The 27,990-nt window shown below is 37.4% G+C and overlaps 2 protein-coding genes across 4 annotated transcripts in view; one reads left to right on the plus strand and one right to left on the minus strand.

Moving 5' to 3' along the window:
• On the minus strand, positions 1-26,899 carry LOC113507719 (platelet endothelial aggregation receptor 1-like). Its single transcript, XM_026890661.1, has 8 exons — positions 26,769-26,899; positions 25,242-25,332; positions 24,324-25,096; positions 3,583-3,604; positions 2,537-3,312; positions 2,062-2,166; positions 1,518-1,648; positions 1-368 (listed from the first exon to the last, which is right to left on the minus strand). The coding sequence occupies exons 1-8, from the start codon at positions 26,876-26,878 to the stop codon at positions 232-234; spliced, it is 2,145 nt and encodes a 714-aa protein (XP_026746462.1). The 5' UTR covers positions 26,879-26,899; the 3' UTR covers positions 1-231.
• Positions 13,432-27,990, plus strand: part of LOC113507717 — a 71,623-nt gene continuing 57,064 nt past the window's right edge. For 2 of the 3 annotated variants that reach the window (XR_003401889.1, XR_003401890.1), the window contains exon 1: positions 13,440-21,631. The gene's annotated coding sequence lies outside the window, so the exon portion shown is untranslated. Of the gene's footprint in view, positions 21,632-27,990 lie in introns of all 3 variants that reach the window. The other variant, XM_026890655.1, reaches the window with a different exon arrangement.

Raw genomic sequence — 27,990 nt, forward strand, 5'->3', positions numbered from 1 at the left:
TAATTCTGTTATTAATTTATTTCCGATTCAGTCAACATTTCGTATTTCAATCGTCAACATTATTTCTTTATACATCTATAGACACTTAGCTGTTACAGCATACTGAGCAACACACACCTTAACTTCACATACATGCAAAACCAATCATCGTTTGCCTTAAAATAAATAAAAGAACTATAATCTAATTAAGTTTACAGCCTTAAACTATCGGTTCATTTAAGTATGACGTCATCAAGGTATTTCTGCTTCATTCCGTAGTAGCGTGTCGTTGGTATCTTCATCGCAAGAACCTTCGTTGTCTTCTTCGTTAACTCTTGGTTGAATCAGCGTGTTTGGTACTGTGTACACCACGCTCCCGAAAACTGGTTCTGGAAATATAGAAGTTTAAATTAATGTTATGAAAAAAAGAGGGGCTTATAATAAAAATAACTAGTGGTCGCCCAGTGGTCGAAATTCGACCATATAATAAATTTAAATTGTAAGTGACTTAAATAACTTTAAAAGTTTAAACATTCAATAAAACTACAGGAAACAAACTTTTTAACTATGTCTATAATAGACAAAAGAAACAATTTGACCACAGAGTATTATGCGTGTGTCAAATGCATGCTGGTTAGTATAATGTTTTATTAACTGATTTAATGTATTTTTTATGCATTATTATTAAAATATTTTTTTATATTAAATGAGGCAAATAAAACTACCATTTGACCACAGAGTACGTATAGGTAAATATATATATTTTTGATATGTCAATGTCAGTACTCTATGTCTATGGACAAAATGAAATATAAAAGAAACATGACATATGTGTGTGAAATGCATGGTAGTGTGTGTAATGTTTTATTGATTTAATATACTTTATAAGCATTATTATTGAAAAATATTAGCGTTCTGCACTTCTCCTGCACATAAACTATAAGTGTGCCAAATTTTATACTCCTGCGGCCGCGTAATTTTTGTAAAAAGGGGTCCAAAGTTTTGGCATCACGTATTAATATATAGATATGACGAAAATATAATAGCAATAATCGAAGGTTACTCTACCGTCGCTTCGTGTAATATCAGCTGTTGTGAAAGAGAAATACTGTTATATACGGAGTAGTGCGCTATCACGTTTTCACGCCTAAAATATTATTTCTTTAGTAAGTTGTGGTAGACCTCTATAGCGCCTCTTGTTAAGCACTTACAAGTACATATGTATAGAGGGGGTTAATGATAAAACAATGATTCTGTTTCTAAGAGAGAAATGATTTTATTTAACAGACAAGTAGAAATACAATCACATCACGAAAAATAGAAGTATAGTTAAAAGTTTATTAGGTACCAACGTTGAAAAATATCAATTACTTAAGCATATTTATTAAAAATCAACTTGATAAGTACACGAGAACATATTATGAACAAGTGAAACGGTGTTTACTCAACGGAAACCAATGTTCTAAAACGTTATTTTAACTTATTTTACGGGACAAAGTAGAACTTTTTAATCAAAGAGCAAAAGGAGAGGTACTTACTGTCCGTAGTGGGCTTGCTTTCATACTTGTGCCTCTTGTGGTAGATCCTCTGCATCACCACGACGATGAGGATGAAGAGGAAAAGGCAGGCGCCGCCGATCGATATCAGCGTTAGGTCCAAACCAGCCATACTGGAAGTCATAATTTGATTATGTAGCGAAATCAATTAAGAATAAGAAATAAGTTACGAGCATCTTCTTGAGAATTAGTGATGTATTTTTAAGGTAAGTATATATCTCAACGGTCATAAGAAAAAATAGTAGATGGTAAATGCCGTAACAGTTAAGGTAAAAGATTTAGGTCAAACTTAGAACTCTAAAGGGCATTCTTTATAGGTGATTTAATAACTATGAAGATTTTTGGTTTGCAGAATCAAAATATTTTGGATTTCTGTCAATTCTTTAATTTTGTAAGTGATGAATCCTAAATTATTAGTATACATATAAATGCCTAAGTTGGATTTGCAACAATTGTTTGAATATTTTAACAGGATCGGGCTGAGACAGTGAAAACTTGTAAATGGTTAGAAAATTTGAAGCTTTACCTGACACGCTCTGCCGGGGCCGACTCCATGTAACACGGCCTGCTGTCAGCGCACTGACAGTCTCCGTCCGCCGAGCACGTACCGCTACACTCGAAACAGCTGATGCTGGAAAATGATGAAAGGTTCCAAATTAGATAGCACTCCTGTATTTTATGTACTTAATAAAGTTGATTTAGATAGTTATTGGAGTAGATTTGTAGGTAAAACTGACAGTAGATCTTAATTAGAGCACAGACTAACTAAATACGAAGAATAAAGAAATGGACAGGAAGGAACAGAGTCTTAAAACTAGTAGGACTAATTTGACCTGCAGTCCCAAAGACTAAGTTGGTTAATATATGGAATCAACAAAACTTGCAGGAATTTATAAGAAGTTTTAACGATTTTCTGATAAATTTTCGAATAAGTTGAGCAGGTGAAGTTGCTTCAGGAGCTTTTTTAATAGAAAATATGTGTAAAGTTAAATTGCACTTACGGTTTCATAGGTACACACGTCTGTGTATCGTTGTCGTATTCGAAGTCAGAGAAACAGACACAAATTCCATCCAAGTCGCAGCTACCGTTAGCGCAAGCAGTTAGACAAGGTTTGAAACAGAGACTGTAGTCCGTCTGATTCGTTTTATAGCCTTCTTCACAGGTACAGTACTCAGGTGCAGTACAGTGACCATTGGTGCAGGATTTCGAACAGACCGGCTTGCACACATCACCTTCTTTATGATACCCTTCGTTGCAGGTGCAGCTGTCGGGTGATGAACAATATCCATTAAGGCAGGCTGCAGAACAGACCGGCCTGCACACATCCCCTACCTTTCGATACCCTTTGTTGCAGGAGCAGTTATTGGGTGATGAACAGTATCCATTCAAGCAGGCTGAAGAACAGACCGGCTTGCAACCCTCTTTCGTTTTGTGATATCCAGGATTACAAGAGCAATTATTAGGCGCTGAGCAGTACCCATTCATACAGGGTGAAGAGCACACTGGCTTACAACCTTCCGTTGTTTTTTGATAACCAGGATCACAAGAGCAGTTGTTGGGTGCCGAACAATATCCATGAGTACATGGCTCAGAACAAATTGGTGAGCAACCTTCGTTTGTCATATTATATCCTTCAAAGCATTGGCAATTCTCTGGGCCCACGCACTGTCCATTCCTGCACGAACTGCATTTCGGGACCTCTGGATCATCAAAGGGCACGCAGGAATCCGATCCGAAGTCAAATTCATAATTGCGGTCGCAAATTAAATCGTCGACCTGGAAGTGAAGAAAAAGAAATCTTAGTAGCTGCCATCAGCATAATATTTGTTACTACTGATACACGTACAATAACTACTATACATGAAATAAAAGAAATGAAGAATATATCTCATTGCCTTAAGTTCAAACTTACCCGGTTCATATATTAAATAGCATTCTTTTGTAAATTAAATTTAGTTTGAATTGATGTTGGACGCACTGGGATTAAAACGTATATATACAAAGAAAAGTGCGGAAGCTAGTTTAAAACAGAAACTTTAAACATACCTGATTATCATTGCCCGAAGCTCTGAAACGAAAGATAATTTTAATTAGTTGGTAAAAGATAAAAAAAGATAAAAAAGATAAAAGACATTTATTTGTAAAACATGAGTTGGTTGTTATAGCTTATAGACTACTCGTGGACACAGATGTTAGCATACTTGATGAATACTTAAAAGTTGGAGAAAAAGAAATAGGTACATCATAAAGAATACACGAGTGATGCCTTGGTCTCGGGCCTGTGACGCCAAGTTACATTTCTGGAACTAGTTTACACTGTAGTGACCTTCACTGCTCGGATAGCGGTGCAGTGCTTTTCGATCTATCTTTATTCAGTCAACCTAAATGTATGACTCAAACATTAATCTCGTTGTTTTTATCTTACATACTTAATGTAAAATTGTCTTTAAAACCACTACCATGTTTTCACCACCGTCTTTTCCGCGTTCATTTCTTTACTCCCCATGTTAAAGGTATGGTGTTAAATACCTATAATGGTTGCCTTCTGAATAAAAATGTTTTGCCTTCATTGGGAAAGTTCCAACCTGATATGATGGTATTAATATACCCACATACTAGCTGTGATATTAATATGCTATGGCGACTAACACGGCGTTTCTACGCATTTAACGTATCGCATGCATTTGCGTTTATAATTGATATTTACAAATAATTCAATTCTTTGTTGAAGTATAATTATAATTGTTTGCTATTGTTAGCTGTGTTATTTAAAGCGAATATTAATAATGTGATATAGGTTTCAATGCTTCTTTCTTTTGTTTTGTCAAAAGTCTACAAGCCTCTTCAGAAACGACAGATTTTCAATTCGGCTGAATGAAACTCCGATACTTGAAAACTTACAAGTTGTTACGAAATAACGTATAATAAAAACATCGTTATATCAACAGAACGTCGGTTCACGTATTTTTTTGCGTATTATGACGTCATTTAATCTTTATCAGTTTAAAAACCGTGTATACTATACGTTCTTAACTGATTTCTGTTACTGACTGTACTAGTCAGTAACAGAAATCAGTTAAGAACGTCAGAATTAGATTTTACAGTTATGTGTAGAAACTCTTTTTTGGTAGGTACGAAGAAATAATCAAGTGGAGTAACTTGAAGCTTACGCAACGAAAACAGATAATATGTAATGAATTCTGTTCATATCAACAAAACTGTTTTCCTTGTTGAATGCAATTCGTTGTTAGTAGAATACAAATAATGTTGAACAAGCTCTTGAAAGACTACAGTTCCAGTTGTGTGAGCGAGACAGCGCATTCCACGGTATAGAGCGTTGTCCCCTTTCACAACTTCAACGAACGTACTTTTCAAGCAACTTCAGAAAATCGTCGTTATTATTATTATTTTTTACATCTAAACTTCGAACTCTATGAACTGATTTTGTTGATTATAATTATCTCTCTCATATTCTCATAATTTTTATCAATTCTGGTTCATTAGTTTTTATTTGAAGTCAGTTGTTTCGTTGGTAAAGAAATATATATTATTATGAAAATAATTGTAGGTGCATAGAAGAACGGTGAAGTAGATGAAACTATGTACAGTGTATGATGAACTAAGAGAGCAATGAAACCACGGTTTTATAACCTCTAGGGAATTCAGTGTCCGTGTAACATGACATGGCAATCATCAAGGTCATCAATGCCTGCATCAGTAAGGTATTTAGTCTTACTGGTGCAGGCAACAGAGAGCTACCACCAACTAATAAAAAAAGGAAATTAAAAAAGAAGTCGACTCGCGCATAAAGGAATCTAAAAACAAATACTTATCGCACGTGCACCCACGGCACGTTACGCAAAGTGGGTTCAACGTGGTTACCTCAACTGTCAGTCTTTTAAAACTGTATATTTCTTCACAGTTAGTGATAAGCTCTCTGATTACAACATTACTGCGGGCCCACTATATGGAAGTTCCATAGATTTCACAAAACCTTGATTCAATATACAAAAGTCACTGGCCACACTCTCTTTACACTAGCGGGTGCTATCCCTGATTTCTGAAAGGCGGTTAATTTGAATGAATGAAATATTTTAACTGATGTTCATGTTGAAAAGACTTTTAGAAATCAGGGCTTAATGTATAGGTATATATTATGTAGGTATGTTTAACAATTTGTTGTGTATCTTACCTGGCATTTTTTCCGTATGTTTGGAGGTATTGTTTATTTTTAAAGTATAAATAGTTTTCTCGAGTTATTTGTGTTTGTTTTCTAGAATAACAGTCTTGAAAGTTAACTATATTATATCAGATTTGTTATTGTTTTTTTCGAAGTCAGTAGGTATTATTGATTATCAAAAGAGGAATTACTACATATTATGTTTCCAAATTCTATGTTGGTGTTATTTGGTTGTGTTTATGACATAATTGGGGCAATCTAAATTGATAGTGTCCTTGTTGAATGTACTTAATTAATGGTCTAATTAGTTTAATAAACAAAATATACCACATGATTTCAAAATGTGTTTTTGTCTCAATCAACGTAAAGCAAAGTTAACAACCATGGAGTTTCCTGCCAATTACACTCCAAGTAGTTTTATCACAGATATCTTGAACTTATTAATTACCTTGAAAAGAGAAGTTCAGAACTTAGTTTATTTTTGAATTTTAATTCACGAATATTGAGACAAAGTAATAAACAAGTTTCTACATGGGCAGCGCTTGGAGCAGAAAAATAAATAATCAAAAACATATCTTACAGTGGGTTTCGTATGACACCTGGATCACCGAGCTTGAGTGATACACTCACATGAATCATCAAGATGATTACAAGCACAAAAGGTAAACGCATCCTGAACATTTTGCTCCCATTTATAATAGTAACACACAGTTAAATGCACTTCGCTGTACAATCCCCCGTATTATATACCACATATAACTCGGCTACCGACGCGCTACTGATGAGTAACAAGCGATAACAGAGACTTCCCACGATTGTATTAACACCACCAGTACCTATCCGCAAAAAATATATTAAGTAGATAGATTTGAGCAACTTTCGACACATCTACCGGCCGCTATTGTCAAACGAGCAATGTAAAAACAAAACACCTAATTAAGCTTTCAAGTGATATACAGGATGTTTGTTTTGCGACGTCGTAGAGCGAGGCTCGGACGCGGCGCGGACGTGCGCACGACGAAAGCTCACGTCTGTCCCGCGGTAAATACTTGATGTCGATTACTCCAACATCTTAATGCACAGTGAGTAAGGAACAAACACATTTCGCATATCGTCGGACAGTTTTATAGACGTCCGGCGCTTCGTAATAAATTTGCGTCGTGACTTCGCTCGGGATACGAATACTTAATTATGAATTACAACGCGATATTGGTAAACGCACTGAGAACTCTATTGTTGGACGGGTTGAACCTCAAATCACGTTTGGCGGCCGCTACGACTAATGAAACTCTGATTTAAACCGACGAATTGAATTGTTATTCACTATCAGTACGTGGTTTATATATCGACACGTTGTGTTTGTTCTATCGATGTGTAGGTATAATTAGGTATTTTATACTTTTGAATACATTATTTTTTAGTATTTATAAACGAATTCGTGAAACGACTTTAGTGAAGGTTACTTAGACGTATGTATCGAACCAGTCACCGTTAAGGATACGGTAATAAGCTGTGATTATGGAAGCATTGAAGCAAATCTTTAACTCATTGCCAAAAATATTTTTTTCATTTACAATAAAAATCGGAGACGTTATTAACTTTAGCTAGGTCCTATACTCGTGTACCTTTGCAGATCAATTCAAGGCACTAAAAAGGCTCCACACAGCTTTTGATCTGTTCATTCCACAGCAAAACTAAGAAATAAATTTCTGACTGACTAAGAATCTGTATAACAATTTGAAATCATCCAACAAATACTAAACAATGTTTAGTAACGGCCTTGCAAATAACGATATGTCACGAAGGGAACTGAAATGACGCAACATCCTGAACACACATACACACATTAAATTAACAGCTGCCCTATGAGTGGGCCTGCTAGCTATTACGCATATGATAAGCCTATGCCATCTAGCTTCAGTACTAGATGCATTTGATACCAATTAATTGGCTCTAGGCGGACCGATGGGTGGGAAGACATTTAAAGAAAATGAAAACAAGCAAATCGCTTCAGGAAAGATTAACAGAATTAGTCAAAGTTATCTTATCATGGTCCTCCTCTAAGTTGCATTGGTAAATGGTAAATAAGTAATGTGAATTAGACTACCAAGGGATCACGCCAGTACAAATAAAGAAGTCTGGTTAAGAAGGATGCATCATATTGGTGAGGACACAGGACCACAGATATCAGTGGTATTCACTTATACGGCACGGTAAAGGCACGCCCTTTAGCGAGCCATTCTTGGCCTCCTGCCAGTCTCATCCAAACTCCAACGTGACATATATTCAATATATTGCCAGTTCATCGACTCTTCTTCTATAACATAAACGCAAGAATCTTTGTTTCACCACGATGTTTGTCTGGCCCCCATTTCTCTACATCTGCTTTATGTTAATATCTATTTACAAAATATGTTTAAGAAATAAATCAAACGTGAATTTAGATCATCCTGTACTTCACTTCTAATATCAGTTTAAAATAATGAACAGTTTCCTATAAGCGGTTAACTAACCTGTATCAAGGCCTGGTTGGTACTGATCTGCTTAATTTTTTTTTTTTTTTTTTTTTTTTTTTTTTTTTTTTTTTTTTTTTTTTTTAATAACCTGTTATCTAAGCCTGTTGGTACTGATCTGACTTATTATATATATATTTTCTGTTATAGATATCGTGACTAATATATAATAAAATGGGTAGTTCTTTAGACGATGAGCATATCCTCTCTGCTCTTCTGCAAAGCGATGACGAGCTTGTTGGTGAGGATTCTGACAGTGAAATATCAGATCACGTAAGTGAAGATGACGTCCAGAGCGATACAGAAGAAGCGTTTATAGATGAGTACATGAAGTGCAGCCAACGTCAAGCGTAGTGAAATATTAGACGAACAAAATGTTATTGAACAACCAGGTTCTTCATTGGCTTCTAACAAAATCTTGACCTTGCCACAGAGGACTATTAGAGGTAAGAATAAACATTGTTGGTCAACTTCAAAGTCACGAGCGTAGCCGAGTCTCTGCACTGAAATTGTCAGATCTCAAAGGTCCGACGCGTATGTGCCGCAATATATATGACCCACTTTTATGCTTCAAACTATTTTTTACTGATGAGATAATTTCGGAAATTGTAAAATGGACAAATGCTGAGATATCATTGAAACGTCGGGAATCTATGACAGGTGCTACATTTCGTGACACGAATGAAGATGAAATCTATGCTTTCTTGGTATTTCTGGTAATGACAGCAGTGAGAAAAGATAACCACATGTCCACAGATGACCTCTTTGATCGATCTTTGTCAATGGTGTACGTCTCTGTAATGAGTCGTGATCGTTTTGATTTTTTGATACGATGTCTTAGAATGGATGACAAAAGTATACGGCCCACACTTCGAGAAAACGATGTATTTACTCCTGTTAGAAAAATATGGGATCTCTTTATCCATCAGTGCATACAAAATTACACTCCAGGGGCTCATTTGACCATAGATGAACAGTTTACTTGGTTTTAGAGGACGGTGTCCGTTTAGGATGTATATCCAAACAAGCCAAGTAAGTATGGAATAAAAATCCTCATGATGTGTGACAGTGGTACAAAGTATATGATAAATGGAATGCCTTATTTGGGAAGAGGAACACAGACCAACGGAGTACCACTCGGTGAATACTACGTGAAGGAGTTATCAAAGCCTGTGCACGGTAGTTGTCGTAATATTACGTGTGACAATTGGTTCACCTCAATCCCTTTGGCAAAAAACTTACTACAAGAACCGTATAAGTTAACCATTGTGGGAACCGTGCGATCAAACAAACGCGAGATACCGGAAGTACTGAAAAACAGTCGCTCCAGGCCAGTGGGAACATCGATGTTTTGTTTTGACGGACCCCTTACTCTCGTCTCATATAAACCGAAGCCAGCTAAGATGGTATACTTATTATCATCTTGTGATGAGGATGCTTCTATCAACGAAAGTACCGGTAAACCGCAAATGGTTATGTATTATAATCAAACTAAAGGCGGAGTGGACACGCTAGACCAAATGTGTTCTGTGATGACCTGCAGTAGGAAGACGAATAGGTGGCCTATGGCATTATTGTACGGAATGATAAACATTGCCTGCATAAATTCTTTTATTATATACAGCCATAATGTCAGTAGCAAGGGAGAAAAGGTTCAAAGTCGCAAAAAATTTATGAGAAACCTTTACATGAGCCTGACGTCATCGTTTATGCGTAAGCGTTTAGAAGCTCCTACTTTGAAGAGATATTTGCGCGATAATATCTCTAATATTTTGCCAAATGAAGTGCCTGGTACATCAGATGACAGTACTGAAGAGCCAGTAACGAAAAAACGTACTTACTGTACTTACTGCCCCTCTAAAATAAGGCGAAAGGCAAATGCATCGTGCAAAAAATGCAAAAAAGTTATTTGTCGAGAGCATAATATTGATATGTGCCAAAGTTGTTTCTGACTGACTAATAAGTATAATTTGTTTCTATTATGTATAAGTTAAGCTAATTACTTATTTTATAATACAACATGACTGTTTTTAAAGTACAAAATAAGTTTATTTTTGTAAAAGAGAGAATGTTTAAAAGTTTTGTTACTTTATAGAAGAAATTTTGAGTTTTTGATCTGGTTGTAATGATATGATATAATAAATAACATTTTATAGAGCTACTAATTATACAATAGTAGCTGATACAGCAAAACTTATTATGCCATATGAAAAAGGGTAAGAAACTGATGTCTAATTCTCAGACCTACCAAATATGGTCACAAAACTTTATAAGAATCAGTTAAATCGTTTCGGAAGAATTCAATTAGGTACGTACATGACACTGAATTTTATATTTATTAGATTACGCCATTTGCAATGTCACGTGTGTGGATGGCGCAACAGTTATTATTTAAACTTTTACGCTCAAAATATAGATAATTAAATTAAATTAGTTTAATTTCTGATTAAAAGTCTTTAAACGTGGACAATAACAATACATGAAAACTTCCCTATATTCAGAAACGACTAAAGTAAGGCAATTGGAACGCCTAAATATAGGATAGTGTGATAAGGGCTAAGTACTACAAAATACATACTACAACATACATATTAAGGCTTAATAAAGGAAAATGTGTAACACTGAGGAAATCGCCTTATAGAAGTAATCTCTTAATCTGAGTTAAAAAAAATCGGAAAAACGCTGCCGGTCATGGAAGTTTATGGCGCATCTGGTATCTGTTACTTTATGATTGGACTACAGACAATGGCCTAGTTCCAGGTATAGAGAAAGGAATAAGGAACATTATTTCTCCATTATCAGCTTGTATCAGCAATACAAAATCCAGTAATCCAGTATACCTAGTTATTTAAACTATGTAGGTAACTGAGACTTTGATAAAAAAGCCGAATAAGTTGCAATTTAGTTTCATCACAATTAAAGTTATTGGGCAAAATCACAAAGAAACTTTCGATCCTGTAGTATCCACTCTTGCAGAAAGGTTAGATTTGAAGAGTCTTTTAGACTATAAACTAATGACATAGAGGGGCATTTATTTACAGTCCATTACTAAATATGTGTAATTTCTTACATTTAAAAGCAAAATTATTATTTGCAGCGTCCAGTTTAATATCTACAAAATTTGAGTTTAATAGATGGTGCAGGAGGCCCTCCTTTATTAGCTACTTGCCGAAGTAAAACCGTAGGACAAAGCTAGAGTAAATATTATACCTCACATCCCAGTCTACACAATCTCAACTGACGTTTGCCAGACCTCACTCATTATTTAAATAAAAAAACTACATATTGTTTAAATATGACCCTTAAAGTTAATTAGATTCTAAGACAATACTTTTCATTGTCCTAACAAATTAAGTTCTATGTAATTAAACACAAGCATGCTTTGTTTTTAACCTATGACGCTAATTGGGACTTATGAGATAAAAATGCTTCTAAACAAGTCACTCTGCGCTTATCGGGTCGACGTTAGACTTTAATTATTGTTCTTGGAACATATTAATAAAATCCATCCAGCCTCTTGAAATATATGTATAGGTACCGGTCAAAAAAAACATTTTCAATTAAACGTATAAATTATCATCTTAATATAAACATCGCTCACTTAAGTGAAGGCATAAAAAATTACCTTTGTTTACCGTAGTTTTGTTAATTTAACTGATAGCAATTTTGCTCACCAAATACATTTTAAGTTTTTTGTTAGAATGTTTTTATTTTAAAATTCATTATCGATTTGATATTCAAAAATAAGAATAAGGCATCCGAATAAATACTTTTTACACCATGTAATTTATTACATTTCGAATCGTAAATTTAGTATTTGTATTGAGCAATCACACCTCCGTTCTAAAAATATACACTTTTGATAAAACACTTTATTATAGGATACTTTTGAACTAAATTATCTTTGCTACAAGTAGAAAACAAGTACGCACTCGCATGAGCTTAAATCAGGTAATAGAGACTTTGACGTTTAAAAATATTTCTACTTCCGCAATTTAATAATGCACGCTTTAGCTGTCAATTCCCGTTCGATATAATATCACTTTTATACGATTTTTTATAAAAGCTTATAAACACTCAAGAACTGTTATACTAGCCAAAAAGATTTTAATATATCAAAAAAAAAAAAGTTTTGCCTATCTTGAATAGGAAGTTACACAATCGACACTCAATCAAGAACTGAACGTTCAAAACTGAATACACTAAAAAGTTTCAGGCAAGAGGATAAATTTAAACTAAATTTAAACTAAAACATGCGTCAAATTTGTTTCAAGGTGTTGTCGCAGGTTTCAATTAGGGGTCGACATAAAACTTGAAATTAATTTCGTACTAGCGTCCGAAAATAGAAACATTCAGAAGAAATGGCAAATGTATTGATTATGCAATTTTTTTTTTTTTAAGTATAGAATGATACATTTACAACTTCCACATCTAACGCTCCATACCCTTGTAGTGCCTTGTACTCATTTATCGAGGAAGACTAAACATTAGTGACATCGCGATGTAACAAAAAGGAATGTGGATAAGTTCCATATTCTAGACAAATCCTTAACCATGGAAAATAATAAGAATGGAAAACAAAACAAGTATAAGGTAAAGAGAGAGGAAAATAAACATCGCATACTCCACTATGGGAAGCAGTCGATGCATCCCGTCACGTGTGCGCAACGACATTCCCGATAAATGCAACCGCAACTATGAAAAATAATTAACTATAACAGACCTATTATTGCACTAGTTTAAATAAATAATTAATTATTTCAGGCATTTGTATGTATTGCGTCATAAGTATGGGCGAGAGAATAGGAAGTAGCATGTACGCCTCAAGTTTTAAATCTTAATATAATGGTATTCGAACTGTAACGGTCGAATTATTATTAGCTACCTTTATAATTAAATACATGTCGTTGACATTCTAAAAGCAATAGGGCTGATGACATTTTTTTGCAGTGTCCGTCGTAGTTTTTTGTATAATAATGGATACGTATTTTCTAATTTGTCCCGCAAACATAAATTGGCCAAATTACAGTGAATGAAACTTACGCGTGACGTCACGATTGAGTATAAATTTTACCATATCGTTACGTCACAAGCTCCTAAAATTTAAAGCAGTTAATCTTTGTCAAATCTAGTTTTTCTGAAAAAGGAAAAAATACGTGTCTCATACTTTTCAATTATCTAACTGAGGGACTAATGAGATTTTTTCTTTTTATACCCAGTCATCATCCCTATTATAAGTAACCGATAGACTATAAGGTAAGTATTGAATGTAACGGAGAAAGAGCAACACGACACGCATTATGGGTTTGTTCAGCTAAATATGTAAATTACGGTATCGGCAATCAGGCATCAAGGTGAAAACATCCGGGAACAAGCACTAGTGACAATACCAAAGCCAAAAACATGTCGCAAACTAACTGGGCGTGTCGGTCACGTCGGATTTTGGGCTCTGAATCTAGACATCGGACTTTCTTCGCGAATACCTACATACGTGACAGGATGACATGTCCTAGAATAGCTGACATTTATTGCTCCTACCGGTATTATTGCCTGCCTAATAGGATTACACCCCGTTGGCAATCCGTTGGATAAGCTGTGCTCGATGTTGACGCAGTTTCTGGTCATAACGGCCTCCACAAGCTAACCCCCTTTACCACGGAGCCGGTGGTCGTTGCCAACTGATCGTCGGAGTTTTTGGCGCTAAACAAGTTCATTCACACGGCTTTCATACAAGTGCTGGATGTAACACACAAAAATCTTAATGATTACGTCGTTATATTTTTTATCAGAACCTAACCAGAATAATTTAGGTATAATTATTTTGTCTAATTTATTCGCTAAGAATATCTTAATAAGGAAAATCGGTAGTTTGTACCGTTACCGTTTCTGGAAGATTATTTTACCATGGAAAACAAAACAAAAGAACGAAGTATGTAGAAGGCGATAGTTACCATGGCAAGGTATCTGAAACAGGATAAATATAATATATTTGATTGTAGGTACTTATTGATGACTGTTTCGTTTCCATAAAAGAAAAAACAAAACGTAATTTAATCAGACCAATTTAGTTTCTTTTTTTTTATCGTTGTTCTGCTATCCTGCGGCAGCAGTATCGAAACGCCAATCTGTTGGTTGTTCATGTACGCACCAAACCAATCAAATTCGACGGCATGACTCGCGCGAAGTTCGTTAGAGTCGCCAACGCCTCCTAGCGTCAGTTTTCAAAAAAGGGAAGCGCGCGCGCGGCACGGTACGATATCGCGGCTCAACTAAAACCGAAAACCGATTATACCTCCTATTAAAACCGTGTGAAATCATCAGCCAGTAGCCTTCATCATCTCAGGATCACCAACGGAGTGGAAGCTCAACGACTAGTGCAGGTCGCAGCCCAGGATTCACGAGGTACGTGCGTGCATTGTATCTTTACTGTAGCCTGTCTAGGATCTCGCAGAACAACAAATAATTAACGTATTTTTTTTTATCGTAAGACCACCTCCTGGTCTCCCCAGAGTGGCATCCGCATCACAATTTCATTTCGGCTGGTGCGAGTTGCTACATCTTTTTGGTGCCGAAACCCGGGAGCTTCCATTTAATTCTTATCGAATCGCCATATTGGTTTTCTGGTTAAAGGTAACTTAAAATAATCTCAATCGATCTATTGTTTTAACCATATCGCATTTTAAGTTGTCCCATCGGAACTATCAAACCATTCCATAATTTCGTAATTATTCATAACTAAACACGTCACGTAAACGAGCTAAGTAGGTACTTATCCTAAATTCGCCATCGAACAAAAAACTATAACAATAAAACTTCCGATTAGCTTGTGAGGGTACCTATGCCGATCTAACTACAAATACCGTCCTGCATGGGTATTCTCGCTTGTTACTTAACAATTATTGTGGTGAAGTCAAATTGTGCAATCACTTTTATCAATTTATCGGTGCACACTTTAACAACCCGCAATAAGTAACTCATCGGCTCATTAAAATGCAAGTGACCTACCAAAACAAATAACGTAATACTAAGTGGATTATCCGTTTTTTATTAAAGTGGTTTTCGTAGTAACATTTTGTTCATTAAATACTTTCATTCGTAAAAAACGTCCGTCGTTTAAACGTACCTACGAGTATTATTATTCACTGTAGGTAGGTAGATTGAAATATCGTAAACCGTTCTATCAAAATAACGTATCAGTTACCTAGGTACCTACAAATAAAACTTCTCGACGAGTCGGTGATTAAATTTACCGTTTATTTTCACGAATTGAACACAGAGGTAATCAGCTGTTGCAGTACATTGTGTCTATAGTTCTATACAGTCATCAATCGACCCTGTCATATTATCTGTGTATGCTTATAATATAATATCCGAGTAGCTAGATTTGCTAGTTGGTAACAATAGAGATACCTACACCGTACACGCGTCTTGTAACGTACCTATTATACGCGCCGAAGTTCGGGGCGCGTTTGGGTAGGATACACTGTCTTAGCGACCACTACCTACTTATTGCGGATGATACTTGCACATAAGTAGGTACATTTATTTAGTGCTTAATTATAATCCGTAAGCTTAACTCTGTATCGAAATTCTTCGCACATTACAAGAAATAATATCTCATAGCTTTGTTTTGTACCTGCTTAATAAACTTTTTTTTTAAATGCCGCTTCTCGGAAAACCTACCCGCAGGGGTACATTAAAGAAATCAAAATGTAATGAAGTAGAATATTCGACTCAAGATTTACCGTCTTTGCGTAGGAAACGAACCATTTCTTATAACCGTTTAAATAAAGCGCTGGAGATAGGTATTTTAGCCGAAAACGATTCTTCTCAACTAAATTTGTTTTTGTCATATTTTCAAGACATTAAGCAACATGCCGCTAGTTTTGAGGATGCGCATTTTACGATCCAGGAGATTCTCGATGACCCTGAAAATGAGGACAATGACCTTCAAGAAAGGTTTGATGCAATGTATTACAGATTGTTGTCAATCCATCGAACGTTATCTAAAACTGAATCAACTCGGTCTTGCGACACTGTTTCGTCGAATATTCGATTACCGAAAATCGTGCTTCCTAACTTTAGCGGCGACATTAAAAAATGGCCTGAGTATTATGATACGTTTAACACCTTAATACATAACTCAACATCGTTAACCGACACTGAGAAGCTTCATTATCTCGTATCGTCTCTGAGCGGCGATGCGCTGCTTGTTATCAAGCCTTTCCCTCTGACACACGAACACTACCGCGACGCATACGAAGCACTCACCGCGCGCTATAAGAATAAGCGGGATCTTGCGTTTACGTGTTGGCGGGATATTTTGAAAATTGAATTTAAGGTTTCCGACGCGCACGCATTTCGAAGGTCACTCGATTTATTCGAGGAAAACTTAAGCATTTTAAGGACTATTAATTTGCCGGTTAACCATTGGGATTTCATTTTAGTGTATCATATCTTATCGAAGGTCGACCAGAGGCTTCGTCGGGATTTTGAGGAAAAACATTCCGATGTAGAACTTCCTACTTATAACCAATTGCGAAATTTCCTGCAATCCAAGTGTGAGGCTTTATTGCGAGACACACATTTCGTTGAATCGGACAAACCTCAACCGAGGTCTAAATCTGCTCACCCGCAGCCCCAACCGCGCAGTTCTGCGTCACACACACTCGTTGCCGCTAAGCCCGCTACTACACAACAACTGAATGAAGGGGTACCAACGAATGTCCCATACACAAAAAAATGCACGTTTTGTTCAGATTTCCATTCCATTGCCGCATGTCCCGAGTTTCTTAAAAAATCGTTTGATGAACGTTTGCAGATCGCTACTGAGAAACACTGGTGCTTTAACTGTTTGAATCCATCTCATCAGTTAAAAGATTGTAAATCTATATTTTCGTGTCGCATATGCAAGAGAAACCACCACACCTTACTCCATCGCGATAAGTCTAGTGAGTCAAATCAGTCTTCATCGACATTAGTGTCAAGGTCGTTAACACACACCACTGTTCTACTGGCCACAGCAATGATTCAGGTCCGTGATGCCTTTGGCTCAATGCAATCGTTCCGAGCTCTTTTTGATACTGGAAGTCAAAGCAATTTTATCACGGAAAAGGCAGTGAAACGTCTAAGCTTACCACTTAGTCCAACTAACGACAACGTCAGCGGTATCGGAGATGCTTCAGCGCCGATTCTTGGTGACATCACGTGTTTGATAGGCACAAAGGATAAAATCTTATTTAAATTGAACTTGCACGTCATATCAACAATATGTGGCGATCAACCGATAGCAAAACTTAATACATCTGGGTGGACCCACATTGAATCGAAACCCTTAGCAGATCCTGGTTTTGATCTCCCGGGACCTATCGACATATTGCTCGGCGCGGAGGTGTTTGCTGACTCGCTTCTAAATCAACATATCAAAGGCAATGCAAATCAACCGATAGCTCTTAACTCTGTTTTCGGTTGGCTTCTTTTGGGCAAAACTCGTCTAGCTTCAAACACCTTAGTGCACGCATCGGGAAAAAACGACATCGACTTGAATTCGTTAGTTCAACGTTTCTGGGAGTTAGACTGCGTACCCAAGGCGTCTCTTCTGACTCCAGAGGAGGTGTTGTGCGAACAAAAGTTCTTATCCGACCATTGCCGCGATACGTTTGGACGATACACAGTACGCTTACCATTCAAAGATGATAGCGAACCGAAGTTTGAAGGTTCTCGTGACGTTGCACTTAGACGATTTCATGCAATGGAACGTAGGCTGTCTCGTGACCCTGACTTACAAAAGGAATACGCGAATTTTATGACAGATTACTTGGACGCCGGTCATATGTCTTTGGTTCCCGGGAATGAACTCAGTCAGGGGAAATATTATATTCCACATCATTGCGTTTTGCGTCCTGACTCTGCTACCACCCGTCTCCGCGTTGTCTTTGACGCGTCGGCCAAGGATGCCCACTCTCGGTCTTTAAACGACACTCAACTAATCGGTCCCAAGTTACAACCGAACATTCTAGAAATTCTATTGCGATTTAGGGTACATAATATTGTTTTTATGGCTGATGTTCGACAAATGTACCGTCAAATTCTTATTTCCCAAGCCGATCGTGACTACCAGCGCATTTTTTGGAGAACCACTCCTACAGAATGTCTTCAAGAATACCGTTTGAATACTGTAACATATGGCGTTTCATCTTCACCCTTTCTTGCGTGTCGTACTCTGCGACAGCTTGCCGAGGACGAGGGCAATCAGTATCCCATAGCAAAGGGAATCATTCTGTCTGACGTATATATCGACGACGTGGCCAGTGGTTCCGACACGCTAGAACACGCCCAACAGGCAAAGGACCAACTAATCGCCTTGTTCAAATTAGGTGGCTTCCATCTTAGGAAGTGGGTGTCTAACAATGCGCAACTTCTGCTTGACCTCCCTATTCAAGATCGTCTCACTGGTTCTGTCTCTCTCGATAACTATGAAACTCAAATTTTAAAAATTCTCGGCCTAAAATGGGATCCTCACACAGATGCATTTCTTTTCGAAATCCAACCTCTCGACCGGCCTTGTACCAAACGATCGATTCTCAGCGAACTAGCTAGAGTGTTCGACCCTCTAGGATTTTTGTCTCCCATTACAATTCAAATCAAAACCTATATCCAGAAACTTTGGATCCTTGGTATCGGATGGGATCAAACACCGCCTGATGAGGTCATTGGTATGTGGAATACTTACAAGGTTCAATTATCACAGTTATCTCAAGTTCGAATTCCTCGCAGGTTAATTTGTTCTGATGTCAAATCGTTCGAGCTTCACGGGTTTTGTGACAGTTCCGAGGTAGCGTATGGTGCGGTAATATATTTTCGGGTTACTAACGGCAGCGGCAAGGTCACAACGTATCTGGTCTGTTCTAAGGCTCGTGTAACACCTCTTAAACGAATTTCATTGCCTCGTCTGGAGCTCTGCGCCGCAGTTCTTCTATCAGAACTTTATAAATTTGTTCGTGACACTTACCTTGATCGCATTACGATTAACGATGTCTATCTGTGGTCAGACTCGACGGTAGTTCTTTCATGGTTGCGAGCCCATTCTTCCCGCTGGGTAACATTCGTCGCCAACAGAGTCAGTCAAATCCAAGATCTTACTGCAACTGCGTGCTGGCGCCATGTACCTTCAGGAGATAACCCTGCGGACGTTTGCTCTCGTGGTCAATTACCCAGTGAGATCGTAAACAACTCCTTATGGTGGGCGGGCCCTGATTGGCTACGTAGGGATCACTGTTCCTGGCCTTCTATCCCTGATACTGCCTCTCACGAGGATGAAGTACTCGTTAAATCCGAAGAACGCAAGTGTGTAGTCTTATTAACCGATCAACTTGATAAAACCTTACCTGACGGATCCATCATCGAGATGTTATTAAATCGTTTCTCTTCATTGTCTAAGTTGGTAAATGTTCTCACGTACGTATATCGCTTTATCGATAATACTCGACATCCCAATCAGGTGAATCGAAAACGATTTCTTAATAACGTTGAACGTCATCACACTCTTATAAAAATAGTTAAACATGTACAACATACCACTTTTCTCGAAGAAATCTTTCATCTGCAATCAAAAAAACCCTTATCAAAACCTTTTCGCAAGTTAAATCCGTTCCTTGATGATCAGGGAGTACTCAGGGTGGGCGGTAGGATTTCGCGATCAGGTCTCGAATATGAGCAAAAGCACCCCGCCTTCTTACCTTCTAACCATCCTTTTACTTACTTGGTCATTGACTTTATTCATCGCAGTTATTTACACCCAGGTATTAACACTACACATTTTCTACTACTTCAACAATTCTGGATCATAGCTGCAAAACGCGTTATTCGTCGCCACTTGTCCAAGTGTATTCAATGTTTTCGAACAAATCCTCAGCCATTACAACCTTTTATGAGCGATCTTCCCTCTTATCGCGTCAATCAAGTTAAACCATTTTCCGTGGTCGGTGTCGATCTAGGCGGGCCGTTCCGTATTAAACTCGGTTCACATAGAGGCGCGAAAATGGATAAGGCGTATTTGTGCTTGTTTGTTTGCCTGGCGACCAAGGCGGTGCATTTAGAAGTCGTATCGACGTTAACAACTGAAGGGTTTATTGCTGCTTTGCGCCGATTTGTAGGAAGACGCGGTCGGTGCAACGGAATTCACGCGGATTGTGGCACTAATTTTGTTGGTGCAAAAAACCAGCTCTCAACTTTAATGGAACAGGCAACGAATGCAGAAAAAATCGAATTTAAGTTCAACCCTCCCGGCGCACCGCACTTTGGCGGCGTCTGGGAGATTCAGATTAAAGCCGCAAAATCTCATTTGCTTCGGGTCGTGGGTGATCAGGTTTTGACTTTTGAGGAACTAACCACTCTTTTTGTTCAAATAGAAGCCATCTTAAACTCAAGGCCACTTTGCCCTATTAGTTCCGATCCAAACGACCTGACGTGTCTCACTCCGGGTCATTTTCTCACTTTAGAACCTTTGACAGCCGTTCCCGATGAAGATCTTTCTAACGTAAACCTAAATCGGCTTCACCGATGGCAGCTGCTCCAATCTTTTCAACAGAGTTTTTGGTCCAGATGGAAATCAGAATACTTAAATTCTTTAACGCAACGAGCCAAATGGACGAAACACTCTAAACCGTTACAGATAGGTTCTATGGTAATCATTAAGGACGATAATCGTGCACCATTGCATTGGACACTTGCACGAGTTGTAAACCTCCAGGTGGGTGCTGATGGGATAGCTCGGAGTGCATTGGTTCAAAATGCTGACAAACAAATTATAAATCGACCTTTAGTTAAACTGTGTCCCTTGCCTATAGAGGACTCTGCTTAGCTGTTCTAATCATATTAACCGAACTTTCAACCCTTATCCAAAACTTTATTTAATTCTTTATTTAATTCTCTTTAGTTTTAGTATTCAACCTTTCGTCAACTAATTTTTTGTCTTTTAACCAGAAAATACCATAGGCATTTTGGTGGGCGGGATGTTTCGTTTCCATAAAAGAAAAAACAAAACGTAATTTAATCAGACCAATTTAGTTTCTTTTTTTTTATCGTTGTTCTGCTATCCTGCGGCAGCAGTATCGAAACGCCAATCTGTTGGTTGTTCATGTACGCACCAAACCAATCAAATTCGACGGCATGACTCGCGCGAAGTTCGTTAGAGTCGCCAACGCCTCCTAGCGTCAGTTTTCAAAAAAGGGAAGCGCGCGCGCGGCACGGTACGATATCGCGGCTCAACTAAAACCGAAAACCGATTATACCTCCTATTAAAACCGTGTGAAATCATCAGCCAGTAGCCTTCATCATCTCAGGATCACCAACGGAGTGGAAGCTCAACGACTAGTGCAGGTCGCAGCCCAGGATTCACGAGGTACGTGCGTGCATTGTATCTTTACTGTAGCCTGTCTAGGATCTCGCAGAACAACAAATAATTAACGTATTTTTTTTTATCGTAAGACCACCTCCTGGTCTCCCCAGAGTGGCATCCGCATCACAATTTCATTTCGGCTGGTGCGAGTTGCTACAATGACATTAATCGTCTCATCAGGTTTGAAGGCCGAATTTTCGAGTTAAGTGTCCCAGATATTAAAATCTTAATGGTATTTTTATGCGAGCAATAACAATAAGTATTACTAATCCGGATCTGCGCCTGAGTGCACTCGATTTCTTAAAACTAAAAATTTTCTTTGATTGAAAAAAATTGGAATGATTTGCAGCCCGACTTTGATAACTTAAGCATATGATACAACCTCATGTTTCCTAAACATAAGGGGAAAGAACACTTCAAGCTCAAACACTTGATGCTGCTAATTATCAGATATCGCCGGATATTTCAAGCTGAACTAGAGTCTCTTCCCTTCTGTCCTTTCTCTCTATACGAGAAAGATGCCCAAACAAAAACGCATTCGATTACATTTTTTCCTGCCTGCTGTTAGGATGTAGGTACCATTTACTCTACGAGACCCAAACTAGATCTAAGAAGTTTTGACATCACATCACTAGCAGCTCTTTGACATTGCGACTTCAGTTAAGAATACCTACGTATATATATTGTTAAGGTTAATAATTTACCGATTCATTGTTGGCCTGTCAAACATGGCCGGTTGGCCACCTATCAACACAAATCAATCATGACACATATAAGGAGCTAACCCTAAGTTTGATTAATAGTGCAATACCAATTAACGATACCTATTGAACGTTGGGTTTGGAACATTAAGAACCGAGTATTGTATTCTGAATCTCGCTCTTCAATGAATAAATGGGAAATTAAGGTCGAAAGAAGGTTGTATATAACAGTATATGCCAAGTTATCTCTATGAACAATGTTTGCAGTCGCAAATTCGGTACGATCGGCTAGCTTTGGACAAGCAGTCTAGTAAAAAGCGCCCATGGAAAATGGGTCAAAGTGTGATGCTTGAAATAAGTATTTAATATATACATTTTATAAGTGGAAATAAACCGCGGAATACCTACAAGTTACCGAATACAAATATATAGTGATATAAATAAATTGTTATCAGCTTGGCCCAACTACACATCCACGTTCAGTAAATAACCGCGACTAGCGCCATCTAGTTATCAAATGGTGAAGTTTAAGCTCACATCGCAACACTAAGCTCCCAGCCATTGGTTGGTCAATTTATTCTGAATTTACGCATACTGGCAATAGATGACATTAGTAACATCATATTACTTTAAATAAATCAAAGAATATCTTGTTGTTGTTGTTTTTATACTCTTAATGAATATTTAAATGATGCCTAACACTTTTACTTCCTATATTGTGACGTTTCAATTTAAATATTTGTAAAAAATTTGTACGCCAATTGCTGGCAAAACATGTATGGGTCTGATTTTATTTTACCACCTTGTGTAACAAAAATACCTGTTTTTTTTTTGTAAACATATACCCGTGTTTTCACAAAATAAATTATTTTATCTCTTTATCTTTTAAAAAGAAGCCCTAGGCGAAGTTATAGCTATTTTAGATTTAAGAAGACTAAACGGTAACATAATTAAGTTAACTAATTGGGTACTTACTGATTTTATTGATATAGAGATTTATTTATTTCTACAATGAAATAGCCCAACATGCGACCACATCAGTATCTTATTTAACAAATAGATCTCTTTTGTAGAGTCAAAATCGCATAGAGACTCCACCGTGGTTCGAATGTGTGGATCAAGCCGGTTCATGTCAACTTCCTTGTCAGCGATAAATATGCAAGCGCCGCCGCGTGTAAACGTTAGTGTACACAGTGAGTGTCGTCATACGTGTCCGTGCATACAATATCGGATGACGTCCGGATGTAGGGCTGCCACTTATGCCAATAGTTATGAAGGACCTTCGACTCAAATACTGATAGTATTTGAGTCAAAGGCCGAGCGGTTGAGGTCACCACGTCAAACACCGATTCGATCACCGCGTAGGACAGTCTTGACTCTCTAAACTAGAATGATTACGTTTACACTCGCATCTTTTAACATCATTGATACGGGAAGTGAATTAAGTATCCGATATACCTACTGCCACTGATTTTATTTTCCAAGCACCTACCAAAATAGAACCTTATTAAAACATTTGTTATGGACATCATACATTGGCTCGCGTACGATTCGTATTGAGCCTAAATGTTTTTTAATACCAAAAATTGAATTTCAAGCATAAATCAATAAGTATTTAAAAATGTAAAACGCATACTCACTATAGTGACAACCCTACGTTTAACAATAAGTATATATGTGTATCAGACGCACTGAATGAACCTGTCAATACAATAACTAATGTGTGCGGTTCGTGTTTGATTTGCTTCTGCAATTATTTATACTACTGCTTATCATACCACGCTAACGGTCATATAACAAGACAGTATTTGTGGTTTACGCGGAGCCGGTGTCGTCTCACGTCAATAAATAAATCAAAATGAGTGAGAACTCTCGCTCTTGGATCGATTTCATTTCCTGCATGTTAAACATGAATCTATCTATAATTATAATAGTATCTATTTCTAAAGGGTAAATGTCACCTAAATAAGTTGTATTGATATCTAGGAACTTACCGTGCAGTATTGCAGCTTTTCCGTGCACAGTCAATGTCTTTGCAGTTGGGGTCACAGGGCTTCATACAATAGTTATCACTGGTCATCAAATAACCCTCGTCACACGAGCACACGTTCGGCGCCGAGCAGAATCCGTTCTCACATGGTTGGGCGCACTTCGGTTTACATTCACCTTTAACTTTATCGTAGCCGCTGTGGCACAAGCAGTTCTCAGGTGACACACAAACTCCCTGGACGCAAGCGGAACATTTTGGTGCGCACGCAGTCTTGTTCACCCGCTCGTAGCCATCCAAACAAGTGCAAGTGTTAGGAGCCACACAAATGGAATTCACACAATTGCATATCGGTTCACAAACCGAACTATTTTTGTGTTTGTAGCCATCTTTACAGCTACAGGTGTTAGGAGCACTACATGTTGAGTTGAAACATGGTTTGTCGCATACAGGAACACAGTTGAGGTTTTCGTCTGCGGTGTAGCCGGGTTCGCAATGATAGCAATGCGTGGAGTTGTAGGCGGTGAGGTTTTGGTTGCAGACGCAGGTGTTGTTGGCATGGCAGGTGGCGTTGTGGCAAGAGGGCTCGCAGGTGGGCGCGACGCAGGTATTGGGTCGGTCGGGGTCGAGGCGGAGCGGTGGGTCGCACTGGCAGCGGTCGGGGGCCACGCAGCGGCCGCTGAGACAGCCGGTGCTGCAGGTGGGCGAGCACGAGTCCAGCTCGCTGTTGTGCTGCCAGCCGTGGCAGCACACCGTGTGGTTCGTCCACGTTAAGTATGTCTGGAATTAATTAAAGTAGCATTATTATTTAAAAACCGTATAAAACATAAACTAAAAAATAAGATGATATTATTTTATTTCAACAGTAAGTTTGTAACGAAGGACTAATGGGTGCATAAGGAGATCAATAAAATCTGCGCTATACCTCAAACTTATACTTCTTGACGACGCATTTCTTCCGACCACACCATTTGTTGATGGCCACATTATATGGCTTCTTTCTTCTGAGTCGTGAACTAGAAAAAAACAAACGAAAACTGATTAACATATACAGTTCTATTAGGTTTGAACAATGAGGATCCTGTAGTAGAGGACACTTCCAGATATCTTTATAACCACAGGAGTCTGCATATTTGTTTTGTTCTTTCTTTTTTTTAAAGTGGTAAGGCATTTTCGAGATCATAACCAAACGAAACCTAAGAAGGGTTTAATTTAACACATGTCATTTCATAAAATACTCTTGTGTTGGCGACACTGACCGATTTGAACAGCGTCCCGTCAGCCAACCAGATGTGTTTATGCTAATACAAATGCACTCTGTTCCTTGTGTTATTACCAGTAGGGTCAGCGATCGCCGCCGTCCTGCCGATTTCCGATGATTCAAAGCGGAGACCTCACGCGCACTAAGCAATATACATATAATCCCTAAGTAAAAATCGATCAACCATATCCTGTGTTACAACAAACTCTTTTATTTTTTAAGTTTTTATTCTTCTTGCATATAGTTAGCAACAAAAGTCTATGAATACCGACAGACTAACAAAAATCTTAAGGCAGCCAAAATCAATGAGTTAATATAGGAGCTATGAAATGCAATAATTTAAACTATGGATATCGTAAATACTGTATTGTAAAATATACTAGGGCTGCGAGTAAGTAAATCTAACATTATTCACAGAGTTTCGCTATGATCATACCTACTTACTAAGACTCTACTTAATGACGGTTTAAGGACTCCGGTTGGGTCCCAAACTAGTCGGGCTATCCCGATAAATACGAATAAACGGTTACTGAATATAATAATTATAAGTCCACGTCACGTAAGATATTCTACCAAATTAATTGATATCTGATTGACATAAAATTTTGTATAGGCAAGTTGATTAATGAGAAAGATATCGTAAGAAAGTTTGGAATAAAAAATACCACTCTGTAATCGCCAACCTAAATATGTAGGTATACAGTTATTTTTAAACATTAAATCATAAAAAATCTCATTTTCAGGGTTTCGTATTCAAATGCATACAATTGAAAGAGGCTATGATAACAAAACAGCTGTAATAAGTTTTATTTGAATATACCCACTACTTGTATAAAATCACAATTTACAATTGTCTTCCCTAACATGCGATAATATGAAATAATTTGTTTCATGATAGCTCGTAAAGTTCGACAATACCAAAAAGATTTTAATGCAACATCATATTTAGAACATCACACATTTTTTTGTTTTCATTCATAAAAAGTCCGGGAGTCAAACATGTGACTCTACAATAGCGCAATGACCTAATGCCGCTGAGAGTTAAACTATTTATAGATTCAAAATTACTTTATAAATTCGTATAAAAATTGTAATTCACAAAAATATATATTTAAAAGAGCTAACATTTTTTTTTATTTTCAATTTTAGGTGAATTTAGGTAAAATACGTGTGCTAGAATTTATTATTTACCTGAGCCGGACAACACAGACTCCTTCCCCATCCTCACTCAAACTGTCCACTGACGCAAGTTCCACTAACAACAGCACCAACGAACAAAACACTAGCGTTTTCAAACACATTATACAACCGACAATTTTTATTTCAAACACAAATTATTTAAAGCACTAAAAAGTTCGAATTAAAAATGAAATAACTTTTAAAGTATTTTTTTTAATAAATTTTAAATCGAACGTGTTCCACAATTTGCGAATGCCCAATTGAGTAAATCACACCACCAGTGTGTCAGTCAGTCAACTACGATATGAAGCGTGCTATCTCCTAAACTATTAACAATGCTTGCAAAGGGCAGAGACCCCACAGCGAGCGATTTGAAACGAATTCATGTCAAACCATTAGGGTATTAATACTAATTATTAAGTTATCTATTTATAGCTGACGTTTTAAAAACTAGTTCTGCTTTTGTTTATAATGACACGACGCGTCAAATTTAGCACTTGAAACAATATGGTTAGGGTGGTCGGCGTAGGTTTTAGGAGCTAGCATAATTGACAACCGAACTGAAGCAGAATATAATTATCTTTAAACTCGTTTATCTGAAGAAATCGCGTTTATGTTTGTAAACAGATGACGGACTGAAAGCAGTGAAAACAAAACAAGGCACGGGCGTAAGGAATGAGTACGGCTTTATAAATGGATATTGTGGACAAACAGCTAAACTAAATAAAATATCAAGTTCTATAGTCATACGCATCTTATATTATTTAGTTATTTTTGGACAAATTGTCAAGTCACATATTTCATATCCTTTAATAATACCTCACTGTAGGGTAAAGGGTTCATATCAGGAAGAAAAGGAATGGACATGAATAATCACTGCTGGGCAAAGATGGTTGAAGTGGATTTAATTCTCCAATACTTGTATCCTGTGAGCTGTGGGCCTGTGCCTATGGGCTCTTTAAGCTTTAGACTCTACATACTAACAGTTCATGGCAGTTACTGAATTTCTGATAATTTTACCAATACAATAAGCCGATTCTTAGTCTAATGACTAAAGTATTTAACACGCATTTACTGTCAAACAAAAGCCATGTGATTCCTTACTAATTACATAATTACTACTGTAATGGCAAGAAAGGATTTGCTGCATAAATTCTATAATGACATCCCTAAATTACCTGGCATTATACGAAAAAAATATAATTTTGGCGTATTATTTTGTTGAAGAGATTAT

This window comes from Trichoplusia ni, unplaced genomic scaffold, assembly GCF_003590095.1.
Source record: "Trichoplusia ni isolate ovarian cell line Hi5 unplaced genomic scaffold, tn1 tig00003104, whole genome shotgun sequence".
In the NCBI taxonomy this organism is placed as follows: domain Eukaryota; kingdom Metazoa; phylum Arthropoda; class Insecta; order Lepidoptera; family Noctuidae; genus Trichoplusia; species Trichoplusia ni.

Excerpts from the sequence above, each read along its gene's own strand:
- LOC113507719 (XM_026890661.1), bottom strand. The coding sequence starts at position 26,878 with ATGTGTTTGAAAACGCTAGTGTTTTGTTCGTTGGTGCTGTTGTTAGTG. Across the intron at positions 3,605-24,323 it reads AAAAGCTGCAATACTGCACG|AGCTTCGGGCAATGATAATC; the intron begins GTAAGTTCCTAG and ends CTTTCGTTTCAG. Across the intron at positions 2,167-2,536 it reads ACGTGTGTACCTATGAAACC|CATCAGCTGTTTCGAGTGTA; the intron begins GTAAGTGCAATT and ends ATCATTTTCCAG.